Source organism: Oncorhynchus mykiss, chromosome 13 (genome assembly GCF_013265735.2).
Source record: "Oncorhynchus mykiss isolate Arlee chromosome 13, USDA_OmykA_1.1, whole genome shotgun sequence".
NCBI lineage: Eukaryota > Metazoa > Chordata > Actinopteri > Salmoniformes > Salmonidae > Oncorhynchus > Oncorhynchus mykiss.
Genome location: NC_048577.1, coordinates 6,790,852 through 6,805,855, shown reverse-complemented (window position 1 = coordinate 6,805,855; position 15,004 = coordinate 6,790,852). Strand labels below are relative to the sequence as shown.

Sequence of the window (15,004 nt, the reverse complement as noted above, 5' to 3'; positions counted from 1 at the left end):
AGTGGATATGAGTGGACATATAGTATATTATCTACCTGGTACAGTCAGGGTCACCTCTCAGAGTGGATATGAGTGGACAGAGAGTATATTATCTATTATCTACCTGGTACAGCCAGGGTCACCTCTCAGAGTGGATATGAGTGGACATAGAGTATATTATCTACCTGGTACAGCCAGGGTCACCCCTCAGAGTGGATATGAGTGGACATAGAGTATATTATCTACCTGGTACAGCCAGGGTCACCTCTCAGAGTGGATATGAGTGGACATAGAGTATATTATCTATTATCTACCTGGTACAGCCAGGGACACCCCTCAGAGTGGATATGAGTGGACAGAGAGTATACTAGTCCAAGGTGTGAATTACAGGGAGCGGGGGGGTAATAAGACATTAACTCCCTTAAATGCAACAAAACTCAAACTTTTCAACAAGAGAACATTTAAATAAAAACGGACTCAAACTTTGACCATTCGAAAACAAATAAATAAGGCCATGAATGGACCGTCTCCCTGTCCATGAGTGGACCGTCTCCCTGTCCATGAATGGACCGTCTCCCTGTCCATGAGTGGACCGTCTCCCTGTCCATGAATGGACCGTCTCCCTGTCCATGAGTGGACCGTCTCCCTGTCCATGAATGGACCGTCTCCCTGTCCATGAGTGGACCGTCTCCCTGTCCATGAATGGACCGTCTCCCTGTCCATGAGTGGACCGTCTCCCTGTCCATGAATGGACCGTCTCCCTGTCCATGAGTGGACCGTCTCCCTGTCCATGAATGGACCGTCTCCCTGTCCATGAGTGGACCGTCTCCCTGTCCATGAATGGACCGTCTCCCTGTCCATGAGTGGACCGTCTCCCTGTCCATGAATGGACCGTCTCCCTGTCCATGAGTGGACCGTCTCCCTGTCCATGAATGGACCGTCTCCCTGTCCATGAGTGGACCGTCTCCCTGTCCATGAATGGACCGTCTCCCTGTCCATGAGTGGACCGTCTCCCTATCCATGAATGGACCGTCTCCCTGTCCATGAGTGGACCGTCTCCCTGTCCATGAGTGGACCGTCTCCCTGTCCATGAGTGGACCGTCTCCCTGTCCATGAGTGGACCGTCTCCCTGTCCATGAATGGACCGTCTCCCTGTCCATGAGTGGACCGTCTCCCTGTCCATGAGTGGACCGTCTCCCTGTCCATGAGTGGACCGTCTCCCTGTCCATGAATGGACCGTCTCCCTGTCCATGAGTGGACCGTCTCCCTGTCCATGAGTGGACCGTCTCCCTGTCCATGAGTGGACCGTCTCCCTGTCCATGAGTGGACCGTCTCCCTGTCCATGAGTGGACCGTCTCCCTGTCCATGAGTGGACCGTCTCCCTGTCCATGAGTGGACCGTCTCCCTGTCCATGAGTGGACCGTCTCCCTGTCCATGAATGGACCGTCTCCCTGTCCATGAGTGGACCGTCTCCCTGTCCATGAATGGACCGTCTCCCTGTCCATGAATGGACCGTCTCCCTGTCCATGAGTGGACCGTCTCCCTGTCCATGAGTGGACCGTCTCCCTGTCCATGAATGGACCGTCTCCCTGTCCATGAATGGACCGTCTCCCTGTCCATGAATGGACCGTCTCCCTGTCCATGAATGGTATAATGTAGAATTCTATAGAATTTGGTTCTGTCCACTGTAGAATTCTATAGAATTCGGTTCTGTCCACTGTAGAATTCTATAGAATTCGGTTCTGTCCACTGTAGAATTCTATAGAATTCGGTTCTGTCCACTGTAGAATTCTATAGAATTCGGTTCTGTCCACTGTAGAATTCTATAGAATTCGGTTCTGTCCACTGTCGAATTCTATAGAATTCGGTTCTGTCCACTGTCGAATTCTATAGAATTCGGTTCTGTCCACTGTAGAATTCTATAGAATTCGGTTCTGTCCACTTTAGAATTCTATAGAATTCGGTTCTGTCCACTGTAGAATTCTATAGAATTCGGTTCTGTCCACTTTAGAATTCTATAGAATTCGGTTCTGTCCACTTTAGAATTCTATAGAATTCGGTTCTGTCCACTGTAGAGTTCTATAGAATTTGGTTCTGTCCACTTTAGAATTCTATAGAATTTGGTGTAGCATGTAGTGGTGGTGTAGTAGGGGAACAGAACAGTGTAGTGACCACAGCATGTAGTGGTGGTGTAGGGGAACAGAACAGTGTAGTGACCACAGCATGTAGTGGTGGTGTAGGGGAACAGAACAGTGTAGTGACCACAGCATGTAGTGGTGGTGTAGGGGAACAGAACAGTGTAGTGACCACAGCATGTAGTGGTGTAGAGGAACAGAACAGTGTAGTGACCACAGCATGTAGTGGTGGTGTAGGGGAACAGAACAGTGTAGTGACCACAGCATGTAGTGGTGTAGGGGAACAGAACAGTGTAGTGACCACAGCATGTAGTGGTGTAGGGGAACAGAACAGTGTAGTGACCACAGCATGTAGTGGTGTAGGGGAACAGAACAGTGTAGTGACCACAGCATGTAGTGGTGGTGTAGGGGAACAGAACAGTGTAGTGACCACAGCATGTGGTGGTGGTGTAGGGTAACATAACAGTGTAGTGACCACAGCATGTAGTGGTGGTGTAGGGGAACAGAACAGTGTAGTGACCACAGCATGTAGTGGTGGTGTAGGGGAACAGAACAGTGTAGTGACCACAGCATGTAGTGGTGGTGTAGGGGAACAGAACAGTGTAGTGACCACAGCATGTAGTGGTGGTGTAGGGGAACAGAACAGTGTAGTGATCACAGCATGTAGTGGTGGTGTAGGGGAACAGAACAGTGTAGTGACCACAGCATGTAGTGGTGGTGTAGGGGAACAGAACAGTGTAGTGACCACAGCATGTAGTGGTGGTGTAGGGGGAACAGAACAGTGTAGTGACCACAGCATGTGGTGGTGGTGTAGGGGGAACAGAACAGTGTAGTGACCACAGCATGTAGTGGTGGTGTAGGGGAACAGAACAGTGTAGTGACCACAGCATGTAGTGGTGGTGTAGGGGAACAGAACAGTGTAGTGACCACAGCATGTAGTGGTGGTGTAGGGGAACAGAACAGTGTAGTGACCACAGCATGTAGTGGTGGTGTAGGGGAACAGAACAGTGTAGTGACCACAGCATGTAGTGGTGGTGTAGGGGAACAGAACAGTGTAGTGACCACAGCATGTGATGGTGGTGTAGGGGAACAGAACAGTGTAGTGACCACAGCATGTGATGGTGGTGTAGGGGAACAGAACAGTGTAGTGACCACAGCATGTAGTGGTGGTGTAGGGGAACAGTACAGTGTAGTGACCACAGCATGTAGTGGTGGTGTAGGGGAACAGAACAGTGTAGTAACCACAGCATGTAGTGGTGGTGTAGTAGGGGAACAGAACAGTGTAGTGACCACAGCATGTAGTGGTGGTGTAGTAGGGGAACAGAACAGTGTAGTGACCACAGCATGTAGTGGTGCTGTAGGGGAGCAGAACAGTGTAGTGACCACAGCATGTAGTGGTGGTGTAGGGTAACAGAACAGTGTAGTGACCACAGCATGTAGTGGTGGTGTAGTAGGGGAACAGAACAGTGTAGTGACCACAGCATGTAGTGGTGGTGTAGGGGAACAGAACAGTGTAGTGACCACAGCATGTGGTGGTGGTGTAGGGGAACAGAACAGTGTAGTGACCACAGCATGTAGTGGTGGTGTAGGGGGAACAGAACAGTGTAGTGACCACAGCATGTGGTGGTGGTGTAGGGGGAACAGAACAGTGTAGTGACCACAGCATGTAGTGGTGGTGTAGGGGAACAGAACAGTGTAGTGACCACAGCATGTAGTGGTGGTGTAGGGGAACAGAACAGTGTAGTGACCACAGCATGTAGTGGTGGTGTAGGGGGAACAGAACAGTGTAGTGACCACAGCATGTAGTGGTGGTGTAGGGGAACAGAACAGTGTAGTGACCACAGCATGTAGTGGTGGTGTAGGGGAACAGAACAGTGTAGTGACCACAGCATGTAGTGGTGGTGTAGGGGAACAGAACAGTGTAGTGACCACAGCATGTGGTGGTGGTGTAGGGGAACAGAACAGTGTAGTGACCACAGCATGTAGTGGTGGTGTAGGGGAACAGAACAGTGTAGTGACCACAGCATGTGGTGGTGGTGTAGGGGAACAGAACAGTGTAGTGACCACAGCATGTGGTGGTGCTGTAGGGGAACAGAACAGTGTGTGACTGTTTCCTGTGTCCAGGTTGACCCTGTCTGGAGAGAAGCGTAGGGATCTGGAGTCTGAGATCTCTAGGCTGGAGGAGGAGCTGAAGGTGCTGAAGGTAAGACTAGTGGCCATGTCTAAAGTCAATGTGAGCAAACCACATACTGTAGATCACAGTATTCTCTGAAGAATACTGTGTGTGTTTGTTTATGGGTGTGTGTTGCAGGCAGAGGTCAACAGGGATGAGCAGTCTACCAGCACCTCTTCTGGATGGTGAGTGGACATAATACAAGTATTATGAGTCTGATATTAACAACTCTACCATAACATATTTTATTAAATCATCCTCATGACCCGTGAAATTAATATGGAACAGTGTAGTGACTGTTTCTTGTGTTCAGGTTGACCCCATCTGGAGAGAAGCATCGTTTTCTGGAGAATGAGATCTCTACGCTGAAGGAGAGGCTGGAGGTGCTGAAGGTAAGACTAGAGGTCATGTCTGAGAAGTGAAATGTCATTGTGATCGAACCACATATAGATCACAGCCACATACTGTGTGTGTGTGTGTGTGTCTGTCAATGTTCCTAATGTATTTCATGATGATATGAGATATTGAGAGACCAGTATAAATATTCTAGTACGTCTTAACAATATGAATATAATCAGGTTCTTTATTTTATTTCAGTTGTCAGGTTTTCTATTCCTTCCTCACTGTCGTCATCTTTGTTGTTTTAGAAAACATTGGATGTTCCAGCTCTGCTGCTGACCACTCTGGAGGAGATGAACCCACACGAGCTGAAGACATTTCAGTGGTATCTGTATAGGGCCTGGCTGCCTGGCTGTCCTCTCATCCCAGAGAGTCAGCTGGAGAACACTGACAGACAGGTCACAGTGGATCAGATGATGAAGAGATACGACCCTGAGAGAGCTGTGAAGATCACACTTGTGAACCTGAAGTGGATGAATCGAGTAGACCTGGCAGAGAAGTTAGAGCGATATCACACTAGAGGTAACATAACAACAATGTACATCAATCTATACATCACCATCACAGTTCAGTGTAGGTCTAACCAGAAATAACATTCAACTGACTTCATAATAACATTCAGCAGACTCCTCTTTTATAATGTTTATTCATGATGTAGCCAGGTGACCCCTCTTTTATAATGTTTATTCATGATGTATCCAGGTGACCCCTCTTTTATAATGTTTATTCATGATGTGTCCAGGTGACCCCTCTTTTATAATGTTTATTCATGATGTGTCCAGGTGACCCTCTTTTATAATGTTTATTCATGATGTGTCCAGGTGACCCCTCTTTTATAATGTTTATTCATGATGTGTCCAGGTGACCCCTCTTTTATAATGTTTATTCATGATGTATCCAGGTGACCCCTCTTTTATAATGTTTATTCATGATGTGTCCAGGTGACCCCTCTTTTATAATGTTTATTCATGATGTATCCAGGTGACCCCTCTTTTATAATGTTTATTCATGATGTGTCCAGGTGACCCCTCTTTTATAATGTTTATTCATGATGTGTCCAGGTGACCCCTCTTTTATAATGTTTATTCATGATGTGTCCAGGTGACCCCTCTTTTATAATGTTTATTCATGATGTATCCAGGTGACCCCTCTTTTATAATGTTTATTCATGATGTATCCAGGTGACCCCATGAGGATTAAACAACAATCCAACATTCATTACATTCCATACATACAGTCACCAATACAGTAGTGAAGATTTCACAAACAGATGAGACTTTCTAATCATGACTGTATATCTCTTCCTGAGCTTCCTGATCTGGAAGATGAACCAGAATAATCTGGCAGAGAAGTTAGAGATCAGAGAAGTAGGACTGTAGACAAGGACCTTAACTGACTCTCTATCCCCCTCCTGTCTTCCCCTCTATTTCCCATGTTTCCCCCTCTTCCTCAGGTTCTGCCTCACCCTCTCACTTGTCCTTATTCCAACTCAGGCCCAAATCCTTCTGTTACTCTTCATGGCCTCCTTTCACTCCAGCTCCTCCTCCTTCCTTCCCTGGCTCATCTAAGGAGTTGTGGTCTTTAACTTCAGCTGGTAGCTCAGAACAGCTCAGCTCACAGGTAAGAGGATGGTTAGAGAAGTATAGGATCATGTCTACCCTCAAATGTTACATCACCTGTACTCACTGTCATAGTCAGTTCTACAGTTCTACCCTCATATGTTACATCACCTGTACTCACTGTCATAGTCAGTTCTACACTTCTACCCTCATATGTTAAAACACCTGTACTCACTGTCATAGTCAGTTCTACCCTCATATGTTACAACACCTGTACTCACTGTCATAGTCAGTTCTACAGTTCTACCTCATATGTTACATCACCTGTACTCACTGTCATAGTCAGTTCTACCCTCATATGTTACATCACCTGTACTCACTGTCATAGTCAGTTCTACCCTCATATGTTACAACACCTGTACTCACTGTCATAGTCAGTTCTACAGTTCTACCCTCATATGTTACATCACCTGTACTCACTGTCATAGTCAGTTCTACCCTCATATGTTACATCACCTGTACTCACTGTCATAGTCAGTTCTACCCTCATATGTTACATCACCTGTACTCACTGTCATAGTCAGTTCTACCCTCATATGTTACAACACCTGTACTCACTGTCATAGTCAGTTCTACCCTCATATGTTACAACACCTGTACTCACTGTCATAGTCAGTTCTACAGTTCTACCCTCATATGTTACAACACCTGTACTCACTGTCATAGTCAGTTCTACAGTTCTACCTCATATGTTACATCACCTGTACTCACTGTCATAGTCAGTTCTACCCTCATATGTTACATCACCTGTACTCACTGTCATAGTCAGTTCTACCCTCATATGTTACATCACCTGTACTCACTGTCATAGTCAGTTCTACCCTCATATGTTACAACATCTGTACTCACTGTCATAGACAGTTCTACAGTTCTACCCTCATATGTTACATCACCTGTACTCACTGTCATAGACAGTTCTACAGTTCTACCCTCATATGTTACATCACCTGTACTCACTGTCATAGACAGTTCTACAGTTCTACCCTCATATGTTACATCACCTGTACTCACTGTCATAGTCAGTTCTACCCTCATATGTTACATCACCTGTACTCACTGTCATAGTCAGTTCTACCCTCATATGTTACAACACCTGTACTCACTGTCATAGTCAGTTCTACCCTCATATGTTACATCACCTGTACTCACTGTCATAGTCAGTTCTACCCTCATATGTTCCATCACCTGTACTCACTGTCATAGTCAGTTCTACAGTTCTACCCTCATATGTTACATCACCTGTACTCACTGTCATAGTCAGTTCTACCCTCATATGTTACAACACCTGTACTCACTGTCATAGTCAGTTCTACCCTCATATGTTCCATCACCTGTACTCACTGTCATAGTCAGTTCTACCCTCATATGTTACAACACCTGTACTCACTGTCATAGTCAGTTCTACCCTCATATGTTCCATCACCTATACTCACTGTCATAGTCAGTTCTACCCTCATATGTTACATCACCTGTACTCACTGTCATAGTCAGTTCTACCCTCATATGTTCCATCACCTGTACTCACTGTCATAGTCAGTTCTACAGTTCTACCCTCATATGTTACACCACCTGTACTCACTGTCATAGTCGGTTCTACAGTTCTACCCTCATATGTTAAAACACCTGTACTCACTGTCATAGTCAGTTCTACCCTCATATGTTCCATCACCTGTACTCACTGTCATAGTCAGTTCTACAGTTCTACCCTCATATGTTCCATCACCTGTACTCACTGTCATAGTCAGTTCTACCCTCATATGTTCCATCACCTGTACTCACTGTCATAGTCAGTTCTACAGTTCTACCCTCATATGTTCCATCACCTGTACTCACTGTCATAGTCAGTTCTACCCTCATATGTTACAACATCTGTACTCACTGTCATAGTCAGTTCTACCCTCATATGTTCCATCACCTGTACTCACTGTCATAGTCAGTTCTACCCTCATATGTTAAAACACCTGTACTCACTGTCATAGTCAGTTCTACCCTCATATGTTACATCACCTGTACTCACTGTCATAGTCAGTTCTACCCTCATATGTTACAACACCTGTACTCACTGTCATAGTCAGTTCTACCCTCATATGTTCCATCACCTGTACTCACTGTCATAGTCAGTTCTACAGTTTGAAATGATACAGTACACACATACTCTATGAGTGGTGGGGGTCAGGCGGCATATCCCTACACACACCATCAGACAGAAAAGGCTGTGAATCAAATTAAAGTTTATTTGTCACGTGCGCCAAATACAACAGGTGTAAACCTTACAGTGAAATACTGACTTACAGGCCAACAGTGAAATTTTTAAGTAAATTATAGGTATTAGGTGAAAAATAGATAAGTAAAGAAATAAAAACAACAGTAAAAGGACAGTGGAAAATAAGAGTAGAGAGGCTATATACAGTAGAGAGGCTATATACAGCAGAGGCTATATACAGTAGAGAGGCTATATACAGTAGAGAGGCTATATACAGTAGAGAGGCTATATACAGTAGAGAGGCTATATACAGTAGAGAGGCTATATACAGTAGAGAGGCTATATACAGTAGAGAGGCTATATACAGTAGAGAAGCTATATACAGTAGAGAGGCTGTATACAGTAGAGGCTATATACAGTAGAGAGGCTATATACAGTAGAGAGGCTATATACAGTAGAGAGGCTATATACAGTAGAGAGGCTATATACAGTAGACAGGCTATATACAGTAGAGAGGCTATATACAGTAGAGAGGCTATATACAGTAGCGAGGCTATATACAGTATTGAGGCTATATACAGTAGAGAGGCTATATACAGTAGCGAGGCTATATACAGTAGAGAGGCTATATACAGTAGAGAGGCTATATACAGTAGCGAGGCTATATACAGTATTGAGGCTATATACAGTAGAGAGGCTATATACAGTAGCGAGGCTATATACAGTATTGAGGCTATATACAGTATTGAGGCTATATACAGTATTGAGGCTATATACAGTAGAGAGGCTATATACAGTAGAGAGGCTATATACAGTAGAGAGGCTATATACAGTAGCGAGGCTATATACAGTATTGAGGCTATATACAGTATTGAGGCTATATACAGTAGAGAGGCTATATACAGTAGAGAGGCTATATACAGTAGAGAGGCTATATACAGTAGAGAGGCTATATACAGTAGAGAGGCTATATACAGTAGAGAGGCTATATACAGTAGAGAGGCTATATACAGTAGTGAGGCTATATACAGTAGAGGCTATATACAGTAGAGAAGCTATATACAGTATTGAGGCTATATACAGTATTGAGGCTATATACAGGCACCGGTGAGTCGGGCTAATTGAGGTAGTATGTACATGTAGGTATAGTTAAAGTGACAATGCATATATGACAAACGGAGAGTAGCAGTAGCGTAAAATACATTCCTATCACGTTGTGTGTGTGTGACTATGTTCATGTTCTTTATTTTATATCAGTAGTCTGTCCCTTTATTTCTATCTTATCTTCTTTGTTATTTTAGAGATCCTCCACGTTGGATGTTCCAGCTCTGCTGCTGACCACTCTGGAGGAGCTCACTGAAGAACAGCTGAAGATATTTCAGTCTAACCTGACTAGTGGCAGGATGTTAGACTTTCCTCCCATCCCAGAGAGCCAGCTGGAGAACACTGACAGACAGGTCACAGTGGATCAGATGGTGGAGAGATACGACCCTGAGAGAGCTGTGAAGATCACACTTGTGAACCTGAGGTGGATGAATCTGGATGATCTGGCAGAGAAGTTAGAGCGATATCACACTAGAGGTAACATAACAACAATGTACATCAATCTATACATCACCATCACAGTTCAGTGTAGGTCTAACCAGAAATAACATTCAACTGACTTCATAATAACATTCAGCAGACCCCTCTTTTATTTATTGTGTGTATCCAGGTGATCTCATTGAGATTAAACAGAAAGCAATCATTCATTACATATTAGAAGTTAGAGAGAGATCACACTAGAGGTAACACAGCAACATGATAGATCTATCATTACACGATCGGTTCCATGATGGGATATTGGCTGTGTAGAGAGAGATCACACTAGAGGTAACACAGCAACATGATAGATCTATCATTACACGATCGGTTCCATGATGGGATATTAGCTGTGTCGAAAATCTGTCTTTCCTACTACTTACTAAAACTACATACTGTGTATTAGTAGTACTACATACCATTTAGAAGATACTGTTTAGTGACAACGAATGCAGGAAGCAGGAAATATCAGCATACTGCTCATCTATACTGTGAAGGTGTCACCTAATGCACAATTGCGTTGAAACTCTCCATTTGTTCATTTAGTTAAAGCCCCTCCCCTTATCTCATTATCAGCTGTTGACAATCACCATTCTCTTCCTCAAAGGTATGCAGTGAATTCTACTAGATGAATAAGTATGACATCCTGGCATTTAAAGGATAGTTGATTTTCTAAAGTTCACAAACTATAAAACTTCCTATTTTCGCATACCTGAAATGCCTTTAGAGAGGAAGTACAGTATGGGTATTTGGACATGGCCATTGAGTACAAGGGATTATATTCAAACAAAGATCACCCCAGATTGTTAACATTTAGTTTTAGTAATGTTATAATGTAGGATCAAAGTTAACCAGCTAATATAAATATATATATATCGCTCTCTCTCGCTCAGGGAGACCCTATGCCCCCAGGGAGTCCCTCTGGTCACTCAGGCTCTTATCACAAATCAATATTTTCATCCATAACTCCAGATTCCAGCCCTGTCTTCTCCCAAGCCCTCTATCCACCCAGTGTTGTCATGGAGAAGCCTTCCAGGTTCCCTCCCTCCTCAGTACAGCACAGTTTACAGGTGAGAGGACTGGTGCACATGCACAACACGCTAACACCCTCTCATTTGAAAAAATGATCTGTCAGAGAAATTAGGATGTTTGTGTGTGTGTGGCTATATTCATGTTCTTTGTATCAGTAACCAGTGTTTCTATTCCTTCTTTAAATCTTGTCACCTTTTTCGAGACCCCAGATATTGGCTGTTCCAGCTCTGCTGCTGACCAGTCTGGAGGAACTCACTGAAGAACAGCTGAAAACATTTCAGTCTTACCTGACTAGTGGCAGGATGTTAGGCTTTCCTCCCATCCCAGAGAGCCAGCTGGAGAACACTGACAGACAGGACACAGTGGATCAGATGGTGGAGAGATATGGCCCTGAGAGAGCTGTGAAGATCACACGGAGGATCCTGAGGGGGATGAAGCGGGTAGACCAAGCAGAGAAGTTACAGAGAGATCACACTAGAGGTAATATAACAATAATGTACATCAATCTATACATCACAATCACAGTTCAGTGTAGGTCTAAGCCAGAGGAGGCTGGTTGGGGGAGTTATAGGAGGACAGGCTCCTTATAATTGCTTAAACGAAGATAACATGGTGTAGATTGATAATTGTAGATCAACAGGAAAATGTAATGAGACAACACCATTATCCCTCTTCACTTCATCTTCTATAGCTGTATCTACAACAGAAACAAAATGGTGGAGAAACTCATCAGACACTGGCAATGATGAAGAGAGAGAGAAGAAACATGTCCATCTGTCTGGACTTTCTAGAGCCTTGGACAGAGAGGCAGCAGGCAGCAAAGACACTGGAATCACAAAGGACAAATATGAGCTGGTCACGGTGAGGAGGAGAGGGGATGTTTAGGTTCACATAACCCACACCTGGTAGAAGTCATGGAGACCGATTATAGTGACAGAAAGAAAGGGTTGTCACCAAATTAAAGTTCTATCTGTTTTGTTGTTGTTTTCTTAGAAACCTACAGAGAAGAAAAGAGAAGCTCTGCTGCTGGCCACTCTGGAGGAGCTGAGCACAGACGAGCTGAAGATATTTCAGCAGGAACTGACTCTAAGCAAACAGCTTCCACCTTACCTGACTGGCTTTCCTTCCATCCCAAAAACTCAGCTGGAGAACAATGACAGACAGGTCATAGTGGATCAGATGCTGAAGAGGTACGGCCCTGAGGGAGTTGTGGAGATCACACTGAGGATCCTGAGGAGGATGAACCGGGAAGATCTGGCAGAGAAGTTCGAGAGATATCACAGTAGAGGTAACACATCCAGATGATAGATTTATCATTACACACTCAGATCTGGGATATTGCGTGATAGAGATTCACACAAAGATCACCCCAGATTGTTAACATTTAGTTTTAGTAATGTTATAATGTAGGATCAAAGTTAACCAGCTAATATAAATATATATATATATATCGCTCTTTCTCGCTCAGGGAGACCCTATGCCCCCAGGGAGTCCCTCTGGTCACTCAGGCTCTTATCACAAATCAATATTTTCATCCATAACTCCAGATTCCAGCCCTGTATTCTCCCAAGCCCTCTATCCACCCAGTGTTGTCATGGAGAAGCCTTCCAGGTTCCTTCCCTCCTCAGTACAGCACAGCTTACAGGTGAGAGGACTGGTGCACATGCACAACACGCTAACACCCTCTAATTTGAAAAAATTATCTGTCAGAGAAATTAGGATGTTTGTGTGTGTGTGGCTATATTCATGTTCTTTGTATCAGTAACCAGTATATCTATTCCTTCTTTAAATCTTGTCACCTTTTTAGAGATCCCACATATTGACTGTTCCAGCTCTGCTGCTGACCAGTCTGGAGGAACTCACTGAAGAACAGCTGAAAACATTTCAGTCTAACCTGACTAGTGTCCAGCTGCTTGGCTTTCCTCCCATCCCAGAGAGCCAGCTGGAGGTCACTGACAGACAGAACATAGTGGATCAGATGCTGAAGAGGTACGGCCCTGAGCGAGTTGTGGAGATCACACTGAGGATCCTGAGGAGGATGAACCGGGAAGATCTGGCAGAGAAGTTCGAGAGATATCACAGTAGAGGTAACACATCCAGACGATAGATTTATCATTACACACTCAGATCTGGGATATTGAGTGATAGAGATTCACACAAAGATCCCGCACAGCCTGTTGACTGTTTCTAAACTGACTATTACACTAGCCTGTTGGTATGTTAACCAGCTAACAACACTTTAAACTCTCTCTCTCTCTCTTTACACTTTCTTTCTCTCTCTCTCTTTTTGATGACCCCTGCAGGAAAGAAAAGGAGAACAAGTGAGGAACCATCCTGGCCTGGTCTAGTTTCCAGGCGCGAAAAGATTGAGGAGCATTGTGTCCCATTGACTGGCAGAGCCCCGTTCTTCATCAAACATAAGGTGCCTGATTGTCCCTGCCCTTCTCACTGCTGCCATGGTGACCAACATGTTCACAATAGAACAAGAGGACAGGTCAGATTAATATAGAACATGTCCCTGTTATAGAAGTATGTTAATATAGAACATGTCACTGTTATAGAAGTATGTTAATATAGAACATGTCCCTGTTATAGAAGTATGTTAATATAGAACATGTCCCTGTTATAGAAGTATGTTAATATAGAACATGTCCCTGTTATAGAAGTATGTTAATATAGAACATGTCCCTGTTATAGAAGTATGTTAATATAGAACATGTCCCTGTTATAGAAGTATGTTAATATAGAACATGTCCCTGTTATAGAAGTATGTTAATATAGAACATGTCACTGTTATAGAAGTATGTTAATATAGAACATGTCACTGTTATAGAAGTATGTTAATATAGAACATGTCCCTGTTATAGAAGTATGTTAATATAGAACATGTCACTGTTATAGAAGTATGTTCTATCTATTCTGTTGATTTGAATCTAGAAAATCCCAAAGCTAGAGATGGACTTTTCAACCATCCTAGGGAGCCAACTGAAGATGGCTAACAGTCTCAACACAGAGGTATCTGTGAACACCCAGGAGAACACCCAGAGGATTGATGATGAGGAGTTGGGAAGAGAAAGGGGTAACAGCTATACAGTAACATCTTAATCTGGAACGATGATGAAGTTGAAGTTGTATAGTAAAACATGATGATTGATGTTTTTTGGTTCTCTTTAGATTCTCCTCTTTTCCTGGATCACCATCACATGGTAAAAGACCCTCACTGGAAAGAGAGAACATTTTCATTTAAAAACTATTCTTCACAATATTGGTTGAATTACAGTATCTATTGTTTCTACATTTTAGAGTTCTCCAGATGAATTTACACCTGAAATCCATGATCAGGACAACAGGGGAGAGTACCGGTAACTTGATATATTTAATGGTATCATTGGTAGTTTGTATAAAACCTTAATTCCAGGAAAATCTCACAAAATTAAATCCTTGTTTGTTCTACAGGTTCCAGTGCCCCAGTGCAGGTCTGTTCCAGTGCAGTATAACAGGCCTGGTGTTCAGGATGGAGGGAGAAGGAGAGGTGCTCTATAGGACAGTCCCCTGGGACAGGAGGCTTCTATCCCAGAGAGGCAAGAGACCTGCAGGACCTCTGTTCATGTTTAGATGCCTTAAGGGGTCTGTCAGTCAACTACACCTCCCACAGTGTGAGATCTACAATAGTGAGTAATAATATCATGAAGGGTTAATTTCACTTTTCATGTTTCAGGACTCTTCTGAAATAACATATTTTTGTTATTTGCTTATTTATTTACTAATTATTGTGTATTTTATTTTCTGCTACAGTCTCAGCAATGTTATGTTTGTCTTGTTCGTCAGAGAAAGCTCTAATTGTTATCTTTCTTTCCCAGGTGGTGGATGTGACTTCCTGTCT

At 43.6% G+C, this 15,004-nt stretch overlaps 1 protein-coding gene across 2 annotated transcripts in view; it reads left to right on the top strand.

Moving 5' to 3' along the window:
• LOC110510388 overlaps positions 1 to 15,004 on the top strand; it is a 51,809-nt gene that overhangs the window by 25,959 nt on the left and 10,846 nt on the right. Inside the window, exons 3-20 of one of the 2 annotated variants that reach the window (XM_036940054.1) lie at positions 4,239 to 4,317; positions 4,426 to 4,472; positions 4,601 to 4,679; positions 4,935 to 5,208; positions 6,140 to 6,306; positions 9,810 to 10,089; positions 11,062 to 11,159; positions 11,331 to 11,601; positions 11,813 to 11,982; positions 12,115 to 12,409; positions 12,669 to 12,766; positions 12,929 to 13,208; positions 13,425 to 13,543; positions 14,059 to 14,200; positions 14,296 to 14,327; positions 14,425 to 14,483; positions 14,578 to 14,792; positions 14,982 to 15,004. The exon at positions 14,982 to 15,004 is cut by the window's right edge and continues 237 nt beyond it. In XM_036940054.1, the coding sequence (XP_036795949.1) occupies positions 4,239 to 4,317; positions 4,426 to 4,472; positions 4,601 to 4,679; positions 4,935 to 5,208; positions 6,140 to 6,306; positions 9,810 to 10,089; positions 11,062 to 11,159; positions 11,331 to 11,601; positions 11,813 to 11,982; positions 12,115 to 12,409; positions 12,669 to 12,766; positions 12,929 to 13,208; positions 13,425 to 13,543; positions 14,059 to 14,200; positions 14,296 to 14,327; positions 14,425 to 14,483; positions 14,578 to 14,792; positions 14,982 to 15,004 (2,728 nt within the window). The remainder of the gene's footprint in view (positions 1 to 4,238; positions 4,318 to 4,425; positions 4,473 to 4,600; positions 4,680 to 4,934; positions 5,209 to 6,139; positions 6,307 to 9,809; positions 10,090 to 11,061; positions 11,160 to 11,330; positions 11,602 to 11,812; positions 11,983 to 12,114; positions 12,410 to 12,668; positions 12,767 to 12,928; positions 13,209 to 13,424; positions 13,544 to 14,058; positions 14,201 to 14,295; positions 14,328 to 14,424; positions 14,484 to 14,577; positions 14,793 to 14,981) is intronic. The other variant, XM_036940055.1, reaches the window with a different exon arrangement.